The sequence below is a fragment of the Oryctolagus cuniculus genome, chromosome 8 (genome assembly GCF_051225735.1).
Source record: "Oryctolagus cuniculus isolate XC-2025 breed Fujian yellow rabbit chromosome 8, ASM5122573v1, whole genome shotgun sequence".
Lineage (NCBI taxonomy): Eukaryota > Metazoa > Chordata > Mammalia > Lagomorpha > Leporidae > Oryctolagus > Oryctolagus cuniculus.
The window spans coordinates 81,837,167-81,853,610 of NC_142874.1; the positions used below are offsets into that span (position 1 = coordinate 81,837,167).

Here is a 16,444-nt window from a genome sequence, read left to right on the forward strand (position 1 = left end):
GCTTTCTCAGGCACTTTGGCAGGGAGTTGGATCAAAAGTGGAGTAGCTGGGATACAAACTGGTGCTCATAGAGAATACCAGTGTCACAGTCAGTGGCTTAACATCCTCACCAGGGCATCATCTTTGAAGATAACCTCAAAAACCACTTTTGCCTAATTTCTATAATTGGCTACCCACAGCAAAGTAGCTGTTCCAGTAGGGAAGGAATCATGCTAATTAACTTTGAAAATTCACTATATTAGGAAATTCTAATTCTAAATGACTAGTTGAGTATTTTCACACTTGATCTTAGCCAAAAGGCTGAGAAGCAATAACTAGTTGAATATTTTCAAGAACCAATTTTTTGGTAGTTGTGCTTACTGTTGTTAAGGAAAGTGATTATTTGAAGAAATACATTACCTCTTAAGTCAACTGAGAAAATGTTTTCTATATACTTCTTAAAAAATGCTTCAACAACAACAGGAGTCACTGTGCACTTACTCCTCATGTAGGATCTCTGTCCTTAATGTGCTGTACATTGTGATTTAACGCTATAACGAGTACTCAAACAGTATTTTTCACTTTTTGTTTCTATGTGGGTGCAAACTGTTGAAATCTTTACTTAATGCATACTAAACTGATCTTCTGTATATAAAGAAAATTGAAAATGAATCTTGATAAGAATGGAAGGGGGAGAGAGAGCGGGAAAGGGGAGGGTTGCGGGTGGGAGGGAAGTCATTTGGGTGGGGGAAGCCAATGTAATCCATAAGCTGTACTTTGGAAATCTATATTCATTAAATAAAAGTTAAAAAAAAATAAAAATACAGAACTTAGAAAATCACTTCAAAAAATGCTTCAACAGTTGAATTCATTTTATGTCATTCATATTTTAAATTATTAATACAATAGTTGATACATTGAAAGTGACTGCTATTATCAACATATTTTATAACTACTAGGAGAGTATTAAACATACTATTTACATTTTTTTTTGACAGAGTGGATAGTGAGAGAGATAGAGAGAGAGAGAGAAAGGTCTTCCTTTTTGCCATTGGTTCACCCTCCAATGGCCGCCATGGCTGGCCCATCGCGCTGATCCGAAGCCAGGAGCCAGGTGCTTCTCCTGGTCTCCCATTCGGGTGCAGGGCCCAAGCACTTGGGCCATCCTGCACTGCACTCTCGGGCCATAGCAGAGAGCTGGCCTGGAAGAGAGGCAACTGGGACAGAAGCCGGTGCCCCGACTGGGACTAGAACCCAGTGTGCCGGCGCCGCAAGGCAGAGGATTAGCCTAGTGAGCCGCGGCACCGGCCCTACTATTTACATAAAACATTTATTTATTTATTTGAAAAACAGAGGGGCTGGTGTTGTGGCATGGTGGGTAAAACCACCATCTGTCCCTTTCAAATAAATAAATAAATCTTAAAAAAACCACTGCAAGACTATTAAAACAAACTAGATAGATAATTAGATTATTTGTTAATATTTTATTCTAGTTCTTTACCTTGGGAAGTGAAGAAGAGAATGGTTTTCTAGCTGATATTCCTAAACAAATAGAGAGAAAAACCTGTGACGCTAAGGTAAAGTCTATAAAGAACATTGATTTTCTAATCCACTTTATTTTCAGGCTGTTCTTTAAAAGTATTAATGTTTTCCATAGGCATAAGGTTAATGAGCCTGATAAATTACCTTAGTTTTAAGAACATGAGAAACTGATGATTCCTGATTTTTGGTGTTGAACCTTCTCTGAATTGTTATTGAGTGAATAAATACAGTATTTGTAGTGTCCATACATCATAGGATGCACTAGAGTTTGGATATAAAACAATTGGAGCACAATTAATGAATATTTGTGGAGAACGGAATGAGTATCTTTATAGCCTTTAACATTATAGTATGCTTCAACATTTCTGCATCTTGTCAAATATGTGAAAATATATATAGACCAAGCTCTAAGTAGTGCTACCTACTCTACATCAAAAGTTAAAGATGCAACAGAGTATAAGTGATTGAACTTTGTAAATAGCTATTCTATTCCTAAAACTCTGATAATCTCTGGAAGAGATCTATACAGCAGCATAGATGACAAGGTACCTATTTCCTTGTGAAGCCTTGTGTATTCCCCATCAAATGAAGCAGAAATAGTACAGAACCCTTAACAGTTGAAGCTTGTCTTTATTGATGTGTCTTTAAATTTGGAAGATTATTTTCAACAAATGTCCTATATAACGGAGCATTTTGATTTTTTTCCAAGTGTGATTTGGAATCTAGATGTTTTAAGAGTATATTCATATTATATATTATTATTCTTTTGTTAATTCAACAGTTAGAAAACAATCCTTTATGGATTAATTCTACTGGCTCTATTAGCAATCTTATTTTTTCCACATTCTGGGTGAGCTTGGTTACCTTGAGTGAAGTATAAATTCTAAAGCCCTCAAGGGGGCAGCAGAGAAAGCCATTTGAAGTATGAAATCAGTTGGAAGACTCCAGCTTAAATGTCTGCATTGGAATCATCCTCATAGGATTTGCTGTCAAAGCAGTTGCACATACTGAGAGGCAGGGAGCCCACTATCCATTTTATAATTAGGCCTAATGGTCTGGAAACTCTTAAGCAAAGGAAAATGTTTCCTGTGTTTCTTCTCTGTCATCCCTATCTCTGTTTATTGATTGCTTCCTGTATGCCAAACACTGTGTTAAATGCAGATGATACCTAGATGAAACAAAAAGATCTCTGTTCTCAAGAGGCTTACATTTGCTAGTATATGGATAAGGACAAACTTCGTTTTAAAGTGCTAAGTCTATAATATATAGTGTGGTATGGTATTGTATATATATTGTATAATATATAGGGGAAGCAAAGAGAAAGGAGCAATTCTTTCTGGCTTAATGAAGCATAATTATTATATTCATCTTTATGCTCTTAATGGGAAATTCGCACTTACTAATGTTGAACTTGAATGCAGTTAAATTGGTGTACTTTAGTTACCCTTAATAAATACTTCAGGACAATAAGAGTATTTCCTGATTTTCAACATTAGTTCCTTGGTAGTTCTTTATATTTGATACTATTTAATAAAAAACTGAATTACATGTTATGACTATTTTGGTATAAGTACTTTGTGAATATATACATCATACATACTTAATGCAGTTTTTATTTTCAATACTTTACCTGTAGCCTGTTGAGTTTCAAGAGTACCAGGTGAAAGGATCAGCTACTAGTGGTATAATGACCAGAGGCTACATCTCACAGCTAGGAAGCAATCAGTTTCCAGGTAGCACTGAGTATGAAAACTTCATGACAAACCCTTGTTTTTTGACTCCAAAGTTGCCTAGTACTTGTATACAGACAGACTTCTTTCAGGTAAAATATTCTTATTTTTAGGGTTATATTTTGCCAAATAATTTTCTTTATGTTAATGCTATATTTTATAAGGAGAGTATAACTCTATCTTTGTGATGTTATAAGTGATAAAGTAATATTGTAAGGGGGCTGGTATGGCGTAGCAGGTTAAACTGCTCCTTGCAGTGCCAGCATCCCATAATAAAGTGCTGATTTGAGTCCTGGTACCCCACTTTCTAGCCAGCTTCTTTCTAATGCCCATTGGAAAGTGGTAGATGATGACCAAATTATTTGGATCCTTTCCACCTTCATGGGAGACCAGGATGGAATTCTTGGCGCCTGTCTTTGGCCTGACCCAATCCTGGCTGTTGTGTGTATTTGGAGAATGAACCAGCAGATGGATGATCTGCTTCCCTCTCTGTCTCTGTCTCTGTCTCTGTCTCATATTCTATGTCACCTTGCCTTTCAAGTAAATAAACAAGTATTAAAAAAAGAGTAAATTGACAGCTTGCATAATATTTCAAATAAATAAGAATATTCTAATTGAGAGAGTTACAGCCTTTTTACAATTATAAATTTAAAGGATTACTTCTCATTTCAGAAAAAAACTAGGAATTCATGACAAGAGCATATAGGCAGCTTACACATAAAAAATACTCATCTATTTAACAGCTGGTAGATTTTTTTTCTTCTAATATTTCTCCTCTAATTATCACAGTGAATACCTCTCATTGCTACCAAAGTTAAGTTGCTGGTAATGAAAATAGAAGTCATGGAATAAGAATGATATGTGTGTATTTGAAACAGTGTCTAGTCAAAAGAATTTTTTATCTTCCCTTTTTATTAAAGCAATGCACATATGTACATAGACCATAAGTGCACAGCTTAACAATTACCACAAAGGAAACAACTAGAGAGAAGGAGGAAAGCAGCAAATACTTATATAACATTTACCCTTAAGAAATAGAGAATTACCAGCATCCCAGAAGCTCTCCTTGTGCCCCCTCTCAGTCAGGTCTTTCATTCTTCCCAAAGATAACCACTATCTTGACTTCTAACCACAAATACTGCTGTTTTCGAAACCTTACATAGGGACATGTATTGTACTTCAGCAGGTTAAGCCACTGCCTGTGACACTGCATCCCATATTGGAGAGCTGGTTCAAGTCCCCACTGCTCTGCTTCTTATCTGACTACCAGCTGATGCACCTAGGAGGGCAGTGAATGATGGCCCAAGTGGTTGAGCCTCTGCCATCCACATGGGAGGCCTGGGTGGAGCGCTGAGCTCCTGACTTTGGCTTGGTCTAGACCTGGCTATTTGGGGGCTATTTAGGGAATGAACCAGTGGATAGAAGATCTCTTTCTCAGTTTCTCACTGTCTCTTCTCTGTCACTTTGCTTTTAAAATAAATAAATAAATTTTTTTATAAAAAAAGAAACTATATAGTCATACACAGTATATTCTTTGGCTGCTTTTGCTCAAAATTACAATTTTGATATTAATCCATATTATTGCTGTACCTTTAGTTTATTCATTTTCATTGCTAGTATGGTATTTCACTATATCAATGTACCCTAGTTTATCCATTCTTCAGTTGTTTGGTTTAACTTTTGGGAGTATTCTAGATAATACTGCTGTGGACATTTTATGTTCTGTAGTGAAAATCTACTTTTTTTGGTTATATGCTTAAGATTGGGTTTGCTGCATGATCAGAAACACTTGTATATATATGTTTACTTACATACATTATATGTTAATAATATAATGCCTAACTGTTTTCCAGAGTGGTTTCTTCTTTTTTTTTTTTTTTTTTTTACACATTTTGAAAAGATTTATTTTATTTACTTGAAAGGCATAGTGAAGAGAGGAAGAGATAAAGAGGTCTTCCACTCACTGGTTCACTTCCCAAATGGCTGTGATGGAGCCAGCATTGTAAGTGTAGCAGGTAAAGTCATTGCCTGTGACATCGGCATTCCATATAAGCGCCAGATCACATCCTGGCTGCTCCAGTTCTGATCCAGCTCCCTGCTAATGCGTCTGGGAAAACAGTGAAGGATGTCCCAAGTACTTGGGCTCCTGCACCCATGTGGGAGACCCAGATAAAGCTCCTGGCTCCTGGCTTTGGACCGGCCCACTCTAGCCATTATGGCCATTTGGGGAGTGAAACAACAGATGGAAGATGTCTCTCTCTGACTGTCTCTCTGCAACTCTGCCTTTCAAATAAGTAAATAAATCTTTAAAAAAGATTCAATACTTTATTATTAACGATTTTGCATTGTGTTTAGCAAGGACTAATGATTATAGAGGCATTGTAACATTAATTATTTATGAATTATTCTTTTATATTCTCCCAGGCTCCTATTATACCTATACAGATCACAATTTTTAGATAAATATGTATTCATTGTCTTCATTATTATACTCTTAAGTATTAATATTTCACTGCTGAAACAAAAGGTATACTATGTTTACATTTTCTTTCTTTTATAACTTTTCCCAGTTTAAATTTTTCTTTCTCTCTTTTTCTCATTTTCTTAGTAGTCTTTTAATGTGGGATGAAGGTTTTCCACATGCCCCACAGGTTTTATAAAATACTCTTCAATAGAAAAATTCACATAGCTAGTCGGTTCCATTTTTTCCTAAGATAACTTTCCTGATTCTTCCTTCTATTTGCTCCAATAGGCACATTTTAAGAATTAGGGGACCAAGCACAAGGACTATCTCCCACTGCCTTTCCAGACTCATTAGCAGGAAATTGGACCTGAAGCCAAGCAGCCAGGACTAGAACTGGCCTTCCAAGTTGGAACACCAGTGTCATGATCTGCGACTTTACCCGCTGCAGCACACCTTCAGCCCCATAGTGTTTTAATGATATGCATTTTCCGTGAACTTTTTGAAGACCCCTGTTATGCGTGGATTTCAAAATTTTTTGCCAGCGCCGTGGCTCAATAGGCTAATCTTCCACCTTGCGGCGCCAGCACACAGGGTTCTAGTCCCGGTCGGGGTGCTGAATTCTGTGTCGGTTGCCCCTCTTCCAGGCCAGCTCTCTGCTATGGCCCGGGAGTGCAGTGGAGGATGGCCCAAGTGCTTGGGCCCTGCACCCCATGGGAGACCAGCAGAAGCACCTGGCTCCTGCCTTCAGATCAGTGTGATGCGCCTGCTGTGGCAGCCATTGGAGGGTGAACCAATGGCAAAAGGAAGACCTTTCTCTCTGTCTCTCTCTCTCTCACTGTCCACTCTGCCTATCAAAAGTAAAAAAAAAAAAAATTTTTTTTTGCACTAAAATAAGCTTATCTTTTAAAGGTTTCCACAAACTTCTTAGAGAACACCTGTTTATTGAAACAATGCTTTTAAATTCATTTAGGCATACTACTTTGTTTTCTTATACTTCTATGAATCCAGTAATTTTTGTTCAATGCTAAATCGTATTGTAAACTTTTTGAAGATATTTAAATAGCAAAATTTTTAGGGCATGTCTAATATTAACGATGTACAAACTAACTTATAAAATGAACAGTGTAACTAATATACATATATTTGCATAGGATTGACAACTATGTCCCAACTGTTGCCTGTGCTAAAATGTCATCACTTTTAATGTGCATCTTATTTCAGAGATGTTAAGATGTAAAAAATATGATTTGTAATAATAGTTGGAACATAATATAGTTTGATTTTCCTAAATAGAATTGGTTTCTTCACAAATTTTTTATGTTTTTCTGTGTCTCAAATTCTAACATGAATTGTTTATATATGTGTGTGTGTCTGTTTATATATATACATATATATAGACATAGATATATAAATACAGGTATAGGTATGAATACATACACACACATATTTTCTTTTTACCAAAATAAATTGACTAATGAGTTCTGTTTTCTAGTTCCCAGATAAAGAAAACTTTCCAAAAGAAGATACTGTCTTTAATATTGAAGGCAATTTTCAAGTGTTAGCTGAGTGTGCTAAGGACTCAATTGAAAATAATTGTAAGTAAATTGTTAAGTTAAATATGCACTTAAAAATTACTTGACATTAAAAAACTTATGTAAATATTCCTCCTTTTTTTCCCTCGAATATCAATTTTAGGTTTCCTTCCAAAAGATTCAGAAAATTCATATAATTATTTGGATTATAATTTTAAATCAGCAGAGAAGACTCTGTGGGAAGCAAATAAGGTATGCTATAAACAGAATTTTAGTAGTTGTGAGTAAAAAAATATTGGATAGTCTCACAAGACATGAATCTATTAAAAACTAGAAAGATAAAATCTGAAGACTGGACAGTTTTTAAGAAAAGACTTAAAATGTTTATTGATATTGTTTTAGGGATGAAACAGCAGAGTAATTTCTTTTAGAATAGTAACAAAATATGAGTGACTGCTGTGTTCTTTGTTATTTAAAATTGTTTTGCTTTTTGAAATATAATGTTAAGTGAGAGGCATACATAATTAGAAAAGACAGAGTAGATCTAACATTGATGGCAACTTAAAAGTTTAAGAATAATTTGGTAAAGGAGCTGAAGACAAGAGAAACTTGAAAATTAATAACTTTCACATACCAATAAGAAAATGAGTATCCACAATAGTAATAAATTATATAAAATGCCTAGGTATAATCTCAATTGGACATGTGCAGGATGTGCAAGAAATAGATAATAAGATTTACTGTGAGGGTCAGCATTTTGCATGGTGGTTAAGATGTTGATTGAGATGCCCATGTTGAAGTGCCTGTGTTTGATTCCTAGCTTTGGCTTCCTGCTAATGTGCACCCTGGGAAGGAGTAGATGATGGTTCAAGTGTGTAGGTCTCAGCCATCCACCTACCAATTATAGTGCATAACAGCTCTGTCTCTCCCTCTCTCTCAATCTATCCCCCACATCATTCTTTGCCTCTCTACATTTCAAATTTTAAAAAAAGAATAACAAAAAGTTTTTAGTTTTACTATGAAATATAAAATTCATGAATTTAGCACCTTTAAAAATAAATGTGTGTGCTTTTACTTGGTTTGGCTTCTTTTTAATATGATTATGTATTTTTGTTTGTTTTTTCCTTAAAGACCTTATTTCCAAATACAGTTCACACTGAAGGTTAGGTCTTCAAGATATGAAATTTTGGCAAGAACACAGTTCAGTGCAGAGCAAGGAGGAACAGGTTTGGTGAATATACAGAAACAGACAAGGAACATTTGTGGGACAGTCAAGTAGAAATGTTAAATAAGAAGTTGGGCTCATGGGTCTGGTTTAGAAGAGATGTTTGTACATTCATCTATACGTAGAAACTTTAAAACACCAAGAGTAAATGAGTTCATTTAATGAGAGTGTAAAAAGAAGAAAATGGGTTATATCTCATTCTCAAAAAATTAGAATGGAGAGAGTTGAGCCGTTTATTGCTGAAAAAGCCAATAGAATCAAGATAGAAGTGTGGTCATTTCGCTTAGCAACTTGAAGGTCTTTGGTGACCTTGCAAGAACAATTTTAGTGAGGGTAGAAACCAATGTAGAGTGCACTAAAAATGAATAAGATATAAGAGAATGGAAATGTGTGTATGGCAAACTCTTTAAAAAGATAAGCATGTTTTGTCAGTCTCTGATATAGGAAATATTTCTGGAGCCACCACTCTGTTGCACACTACTCCCCTTGCGAGACCTATGAACAAAACAAGCAAAATCCTGCTCTTGTAGAGCTTACATTCTAATGAAGGGAGACAGACAAAAATAAATACGCAGTTCCTCAGTGCATTTTAAATGCTGTGTAGAATCATTTAGTTGTGTTAAGGAGGACAGAGGGTAGAGGTGGGATGGAGATCTATTTCATGTAGATAGGTAAGGCCTCTCTGATAAGTTGCCATGGGAGTAGAAATCTGAATAAAGGGTGGGAGAGAGTCATGTAGCTATCTATTGGAAGAGTATACCAGGCACAGTGAATAACAGTGCAAAAAATTTCAAGGCAGGAGAAGATGAGCCAATTTGTAGTTCAGCATAGAGTCTGTTATGACTTGAGTAAGTGAGAAAGGGAGTGCTAGAACCAAGTTTAAAGGGGAGGTATGCATCCTGCTCTGGTAGAGCCTTGCAGGGCTTTGTAAGGCTGTTTTGTAAGCTTTGCAGGGCTGTTTTGTACTTAAGAGTTTGGGAGCTACTGGAGGGTGTTGATCAGAGCTGCAAAATGATAGAACTTAAAAAGAATTCTCCAGCAAGTTTGTGGAGAATGTAATAGGGAAACAGCATGGAATATTCAACAAGTATTGCCTATTACTGTTATTTTTGTTGACGGGACAATGAGGTCTAGACTGTTTAGGTTTGAATCCCAACTCTATTGCTTATAGAATGGATGAATTGAAGCAAATTTAACTGCTTCACTGCTCTTTTTTTTGTCGGTCTCCTCAGTTGTAAAATGAGGAAAATAAGAATGCTTGCCTTATATGGTTGTGACAAGGATCAAACAAGTTAAAAATATATAGTGCTTGAAACAGTCCCTGTTTTAATCATAGTAAGAACATAGTAAGACATAGTAAAAACCATATTATATAGTAAAATTATTGTAATGGTGATGATTATATTATAATTCCCCTTTTGTTTGTATCTTCAGTTAGACCAAACTCCTTGAGTATAGGGACTATGAGTACTCATTGTCATCCTTAGTTCCTAGCATAATTCTTGGAACCCAGTGACTAATCAAGAAAATATTTTAAGAATTTAAGCATTAAGATTTCATTTTTAAAAGTTCATTCTTTCTTCACTGTTCTCTAGTTATTTTAATGTTTTTAAGATTTACCTATTTATTTGAAAGACAGAGTTTATATATATATATGGGAGAGGGGAGGGCTTCCATCCGCTGGTTTACTCCCCAAATGGTGGCAACGGCCAGGGCTGGGCCAGGCCAAAACCAGGAGCCAAGAGCTTCTTCTGGATCTCTCAACATGAGTGCAGGGACCCAAGCACTTGAGCCCTCTTCAGCTGCTTTCCCAGGCCACTGGCAGGGAGCTGGATAGGAAGTGGGACAGCTAGGACTTGAACCAGCACCCATATGGGATGCTGGCATTGCAGGCGGCAGTTTTACCTGCTGCACCATAGCACTGGCCCCCAGGATTAAGATTTTAAAAAGTACTTCTTTATCTTATTTATTTGAAATAAATACACAGACACCAGATTTCCCTTCCACTGTTTTATTCCTCAAATTCCTGAAACAGCAAGGCTGAGACAGGCTGAAGCCAGAAGCCAGTAATGCAGTCTTGGTGTTCCACTTCAGTGACAGGAACCCAACTACTTGAACTATCACTTGCTGCCCTCCAAGGGTGTGTGTTATTATCAGGAAGATGGAATTGGGAGTGGAACAATGGAACTTGAACCCAAGTACCCCTATATGGGATGCAGGTGTCCCATGTGACGTTTCTCTCTCTCGCTCTTTTTTTTTTTTAAGATTTTTATTTATTTATTTGACAGGTAAAGTTACAGAGATAGAGACAGAGAGAAAGGTCTTCCATCCACTGGTTCATTCCCCAAATGGCTACAATGGCCAGAGCTGCACCGATCTGAAGCCAGGAGCTTCTTCCGGGTCCCCCGTGTGGGTACAAGGGCCCAAATGCTTGGGCCATATTCCACTGCCCTCCCAGGCCATAGCAGAGAGCTGGATTGGAAGAGGAGTAGCCAGGACTAGAACCGGTGCCTGTATGGGATGCTGACACCTCAGGCAGAAGATTAACCTACTCTGCCACAGTGCCCATGTGACATCTTAACTGCTATGCAAAATGTCCACCCTGAAACCTTTAATCTATATTGTCATACATACACATACTCAAAAGAAGTTCAAACCATTAAGAACAGTATGAAGTTATAAATATGGCCGGCGCCGCGGCTCACTAGGCTAATCCTCCGCCTAGCGGCACCGGCACACCGGGTTCTAGTCCCGGTCGGGGCGCCGGATTCTGTCCCGGTTGCCCCTCTTCCAGGCCAGCCCTCTGCTGTGGCCAGGGAGTGCAGTGGAGGATGGCCCAGGTGCTTGGGCCCTGCACCCCATGGGAGACCAGGAAAAGCACCTGGCTCCTGGCTCCTGCCATCGGATCAGCGCGGTGCGCCGGCCGCAGCGCGCCAGCCGCGGCGGCCATTGGAGGGTGAACCAACGGCAAAAAGGAAGACCTTTCTCTCTGTCTCTCTCTCTCACTGTCCACTCTGCCTGTCAAAAAAAAAAAAAAAAAAAAAAAAAAGAGATATGCTGTAGTTTACTGCAGATTGCTAGGTGATTGAGGTGCTGACGGTGTTGACCAGCAAGCCAGCCAAGAGTGCTACAAATCATCTTAGCCGGCGCTGTGGCTCAATAGGCTAATCCTCCACCTTGCGGCGCCGGCACACCGGGTTCTAGTCCCGGGTGGGGCGCCGGATTCTGTCCCGGTTGCCCCTCTTCCAGGCCAGCTCTCTGCTATGGCCAGGGAGTGCAGTGGAGGATGGCCCAGGTGCTTGGGCCCTGCACCCCATGGGAGACCAGGAAAAGCACCTGGATCCTGGCTCCTGCCAGGATCAGCGCGGTGAGCCGGCTGCAGCGGCGGCCATTGGAGGGTGAACCAACAGCAAAGGAAGACCTTTCTCTCTCTGTCTCTCTCTCTCACTGTCCACTCTGCCTGTCAAAACAAACAAACAAACAAAAAAAAAAACAGAAAAAAACAGTTCACTCTGGAAGCAATATCTTTTTTTTTCCTAATTGGGCATGATTAACTAAATAGATGACTCAATTTTTAAAAGCCTTTTATGTGAAAATACCCACTATAAAGTTTTTAAAAATTTAGTTCTCAGAAGTAGGATTAATGAGGTTTGCTATAACCTTTATATATATATGTTCATTAATACTGTATTTTTGCTTAAACAGCATCTTTTATCATTGATGTTGAAGATGGAAACCTCAGCTCCATTCTGGTCAAATTATCAAGAGCTTAAAAAGAATGATAGTTCAAATGATTGAGTTGGAAGGAATATCTTGAAGTTTAGATAAACTGTAGATAAACCCTGAGTACGTCTGGGAAAACTGATCAGTGTTTTGAGTATGCAGGAATTTAGACCTTCATAGTTCCATACGTGAGGTGTGATTTGACCTAAGCCCCTTAGGATGGAAATTGATCTTCAGAACCAACTCCCTATAACCAGATCAGTCTAAATTAGAAACCATCTATTTAAATAAATCAAAAGACTTTTATACTCTGTACTTTATTTTCTATTTTTCTTACTGATTTTAATGAGTCTATTTTATCCTGTACTTTTTGGAAGAAGACTTATAGTTCTGTGTTCCCATGGTAACTTTATAATGTGCTTAAAATTGTGATTTTTTTTTATAACATTGATTACTAGAATTCATTCAAACTATAGGGAAAAAGTAAGATTTTGGACTGTAGCTTTTTTTCTTCTTTCTGGACAGGTGACATCATCAGAGCAAACATTGAACCCTGTTTCTACTTTCTCACTGAACTCAAGAGATGGAGATTTCATGCTAGAATTCTCTAAGGAGTCCTTGAAAGCAAGAACTTTACATGGTGACCTTCATTTTGTCAACTTAGAGGATAGTTGTTACCAGATTACCCCAATATCTGTCTGTCCATGTAAAAAGAAGTTTTTTATTTGTTTGTTACTAAGTTAAACAATTGTCTTGGGACCAGATTCACTGTTAGAACTCTTGAAACCTTCCCACACCCTTTCTTCCTTTTGATTTTTTTCTGTTATAGATACCTATTTCAAGTACAAGACTCCCTTTCAGTTCCTTCTTATTTCTCTTCTCACCTTTCTTATCACAGGTTTCTAAAAGTGTCTTCTACCATTATCAATATATATTTTTTTTTTGACAGGCAGAGTGGACAGTGAGAGAGAGAGAGACAGAGACAGAGAAAGGTCTTCCTTTGCCGTTGGTTCACCCTCCAATCGCACTGATCCGAAGGCAGGAGCCAGGTGCTTCTCCTGGTCTCCCATAGGGTGCAGGGCCCAAGCACTTGGGCCATCCTCCACTGCCTTTCTGGGCCACAGCAGAGAGCTGGCCTGGAAGAGGGGCAACTGGGAAAGAATCCGGTGCCCCGACCGGGACTAGAACCCGGTGTGCTGGCGCCGCTAGGTGGAAGATTAGCCTGTTGAGCCGCGGCACCAGCCATCAATATTTTTCATAGCTATTACCCCAGAGCCCAACTCCTTTACAGCCCTTTCATTTCTTGTGGAATGATTCTTCGTGAATGTCTCATCGATACCATTGCTTAACCCTAACACAATCTTTTAATTCCCCACCCCTTTTGTTTTGCTCTGATATCCTGTCAATAGCAAGAAATTCCTCAGGCCTCTATGTTTTCATACATTTTTGACTCTTTATTATGAGTAATATCCTGCTTCTTGTTAAGTGTAGTACTATTCTGTAGGATCCCTTTAACTAGCTTTTTTCTCTTTCCTTATAATTTCATCAGTATATTTTCCCATGATTCTGAAGTTATGCTGGGTGGCAAGGTTGTGAGTGGATGACATAAAGAAAAAAAATGTTGGATGACATAAAGAAGAAAAGTAGATGGTCTGGTGAAGTTTTAGTGGGTATGGTTGGTAGAAGTTAACAAAGTAGACAAGAGTTAATATGGGAGGAGTGGGTATTCTAAAGCAAATGTAGTAGCAGTGGAATCAAATATCATTTCCACAGTTATGCCATGAATCTTTTATTTCTTTAATGCAGTTTTAACTTTTCTGTCAGCATTGTTTGATTGACTTGTTAGAAATATAGCATAGTATATTTTGAAAGAGTATTCATTGGCTCATCTTCTGCATTATTACTTTCTGAATCATTTCCAGTTTTTTTCCAAACAAAACAGAAACTGTCAGGAAGGTACATTACTATAAAACAGGAATTAATAGCTCTGTAAAATTAAAACTTTAAGCTTATGTAGCTCTTATGAAGTGTTAGTTAATTATGTATTCAAATATGTGTTACTTCTTACATTTCCTGGAATATTTCTTACTCAAGCTACTTGCAGGTAGAAGTACTTATGAAAGTCTTTCAGGCAAAATCTGCCATGACTTTACCAAAATTGTATTTTTATCACATATCATAGTCCAAAGGAAGCTAAAGTCTTCCTTGCTCTGAAGGGTAAATAAGTATGATAAGTATATAAAGGAAAAAAAAATATATAAAGGAAGCCACAATCACATTGTTAGGCCATTGAGCCGTGAACTTTAGTCTTTGTGGAAGGTATATAAAGTAGATACAAAAAAAAAATTAGTTCTGAGGGTCTTGTCCTCACTCTGCCAGTTGGTAAATAATGTTACCTCTGTAGTCTCATCTGTAAATAGAATGATGTGTACTTTTTTGGCTTTAAAGTGCTTTGAGGGGCAATATTGTGGGGCAGTGGGTTAAGTTACTGCTACAATGCAGGCATCCTGTAGGAGTGCCGGTTCAAATGCTGACTGCTCCACTTTTTTTTTTTTTTTTTTTTGACAGGCAGAGTGGACAGTGAGAGAGAGAGACAGAGAGAAAGGTCTTCCTTTACCTCCAATGGCCGCTATGGCAGGCACATTGAGGCCAGCGTACCACGCTGATCCGAAGCCAGGAGCCAGGTGCTTCTCCTGGTCTCCCATGCGGGTGCAGGGCCCAAGCACTTGGGCCATCCTCCACTGCCCTCCCGGGCCACAGCAGAGAGCTGGACTGGAAGAGGAGCAACCAGGACTAGAACCCAGTGTGCCAGTGCCGCAGGCGGAGGATTAGCCTATTGAGCCACGGTGCCGGCCACTGCTCCACTTCAGATTCAGCTTCCTCCACTTTCCCATGGAAAACAACGGAAGATGATCTGAGTACTTGGGCCCCTGTCACCTACATGGAAGACCTGGGTGGAATTCCTGGCTCCAGGCTTTAGCCTGGCCCAGCCCCGTTTGTTGTGATCATTTGGGGAGTGAAACAACAGATGGAAGCTCTCTGTTGTCTGTCTCTCCTTCTCTCTCTGTAACTCTGCCTTTCAAATCAATAAAGGATTTTTTTTAAGAAAAAAGGTGCTTTGGAAACTTAAGTGCTATATAAATATGAAATAATAATTAGGAAAAATATTCTTAGCTAAGGAGAAAAAGAAAAAGAGGACTATAAGATAATCAACCTTAAAAGAATTTCAGAGTCTTCATTTGTTGAGACTAAAACATTATTTTTTTATATTTGTAGGGCAAGTTTATACTTCTTGCTTTTGTGTAGATATCCACTTTTTCTAGAGCTGGGGTGATGACTTGTAGTACATTATTTAATCAGTATTCTGTTTCTTTCAGGAACAAAAAAGTCCAGTCCTCTGGAAAGTAAGAGCATTCAAAGGCTTCCATTAGTAAGTAGAGTCCGAGTTCCACTTATTACTTTGCCGTCTGCTGATGGGCCACCTGACTTAGATTCGTGTTCCTGTGTAATTGATTGTGACACACAAGAATCTTCTGATTCCCCTTTTTTCAACTTGTATGAAGAGTCAGCAGTTCCTTGTAGCTTTGGGCCTGGGGACCAAAGTGAAACTTCTTTCTCTGAAGAATCTAGGAAAGTGACTCCATGGGATGTTTTACTTCCTGATAATAAACCTACTCAAAGCAAGTGGCTGAAATATCAAAACACATCCCAGTGCAACTTGACTATTCCAGACAGAGTGGATCAGAAAGTAACAGATTGCTACTTTGCTGAGGCAGTTTCTGGGCTGCATGTTAGTGACACAGGTGAAAGGCAGAGTGATGCTATGAATGATATCTCGTTAGACTGTTTGCATTTGCAAATGATGAAAGGCATGCTGTATCAGCAGCAGGATTTTAGCAGTCAAGATTTGGTTTCCAGAAAGACAGCACTGTCTTTGAGTTTAAAGCAAACTTCCAGGACTGAGGAAATTCAACCTGTGTTAGGAGGGGCTGCCTGCTTCAACTACAGTGTAAAGGATTTACAGGTGAGGACATGTAGCAGTCTCTTGGTGCATTTTCTTCTAATGCTTACTACTTGAATTTCAACAAAAGAAGTACCAAAACTGTATACCAGCCAGTTTTATTCTTGGAGCAAATAGCTTATTTTTTTTTTAAGATTTATTTATTTATTTGAAAAGTAGAGTTACAGAGAGGCAGAGAGAGAGAGAGAGGTCTTCCATACGCTGGTTCACTCCCCAAATAGCTGCAAT

General features: G+C 38.4%; 1 protein-coding gene across 12 annotated transcripts in view; it reads left to right on the top strand.

The window, feature by feature from the left end:
* The window catches only part of ZGRF1 (zinc finger GRF-type containing 1), a 102,660-nt gene that overhangs the window by 25,762 nt on the left and 60,454 nt on the right, over nt 1-16,444 (top strand). For 7 of the 12 annotated variants that reach the window (XM_089302924.1, XM_089302920.1, XM_089302916.1 and 4 more), the window contains 5 exons: nt 1,473-1,556; nt 7,208-7,310; nt 7,411-7,499; nt 12,721-12,835; nt 15,573-16,219. In XM_089302924.1, the coding sequence (XP_089159050.1) occupies nt 1,473-1,556; nt 7,208-7,310; nt 7,411-7,499; nt 12,721-12,835; nt 15,573-16,219 (1,038 nt within the window). The remainder of the gene's footprint in view (nt 1-1,472; nt 1,557-7,207; nt 7,311-7,410; nt 7,500-12,720; nt 12,836-15,572; nt 16,220-16,444) is intronic. The other 5 variants (XM_089302926.1, XM_089302918.1, XM_089302925.1 and 2 more) reach the window with 3 other exon arrangements.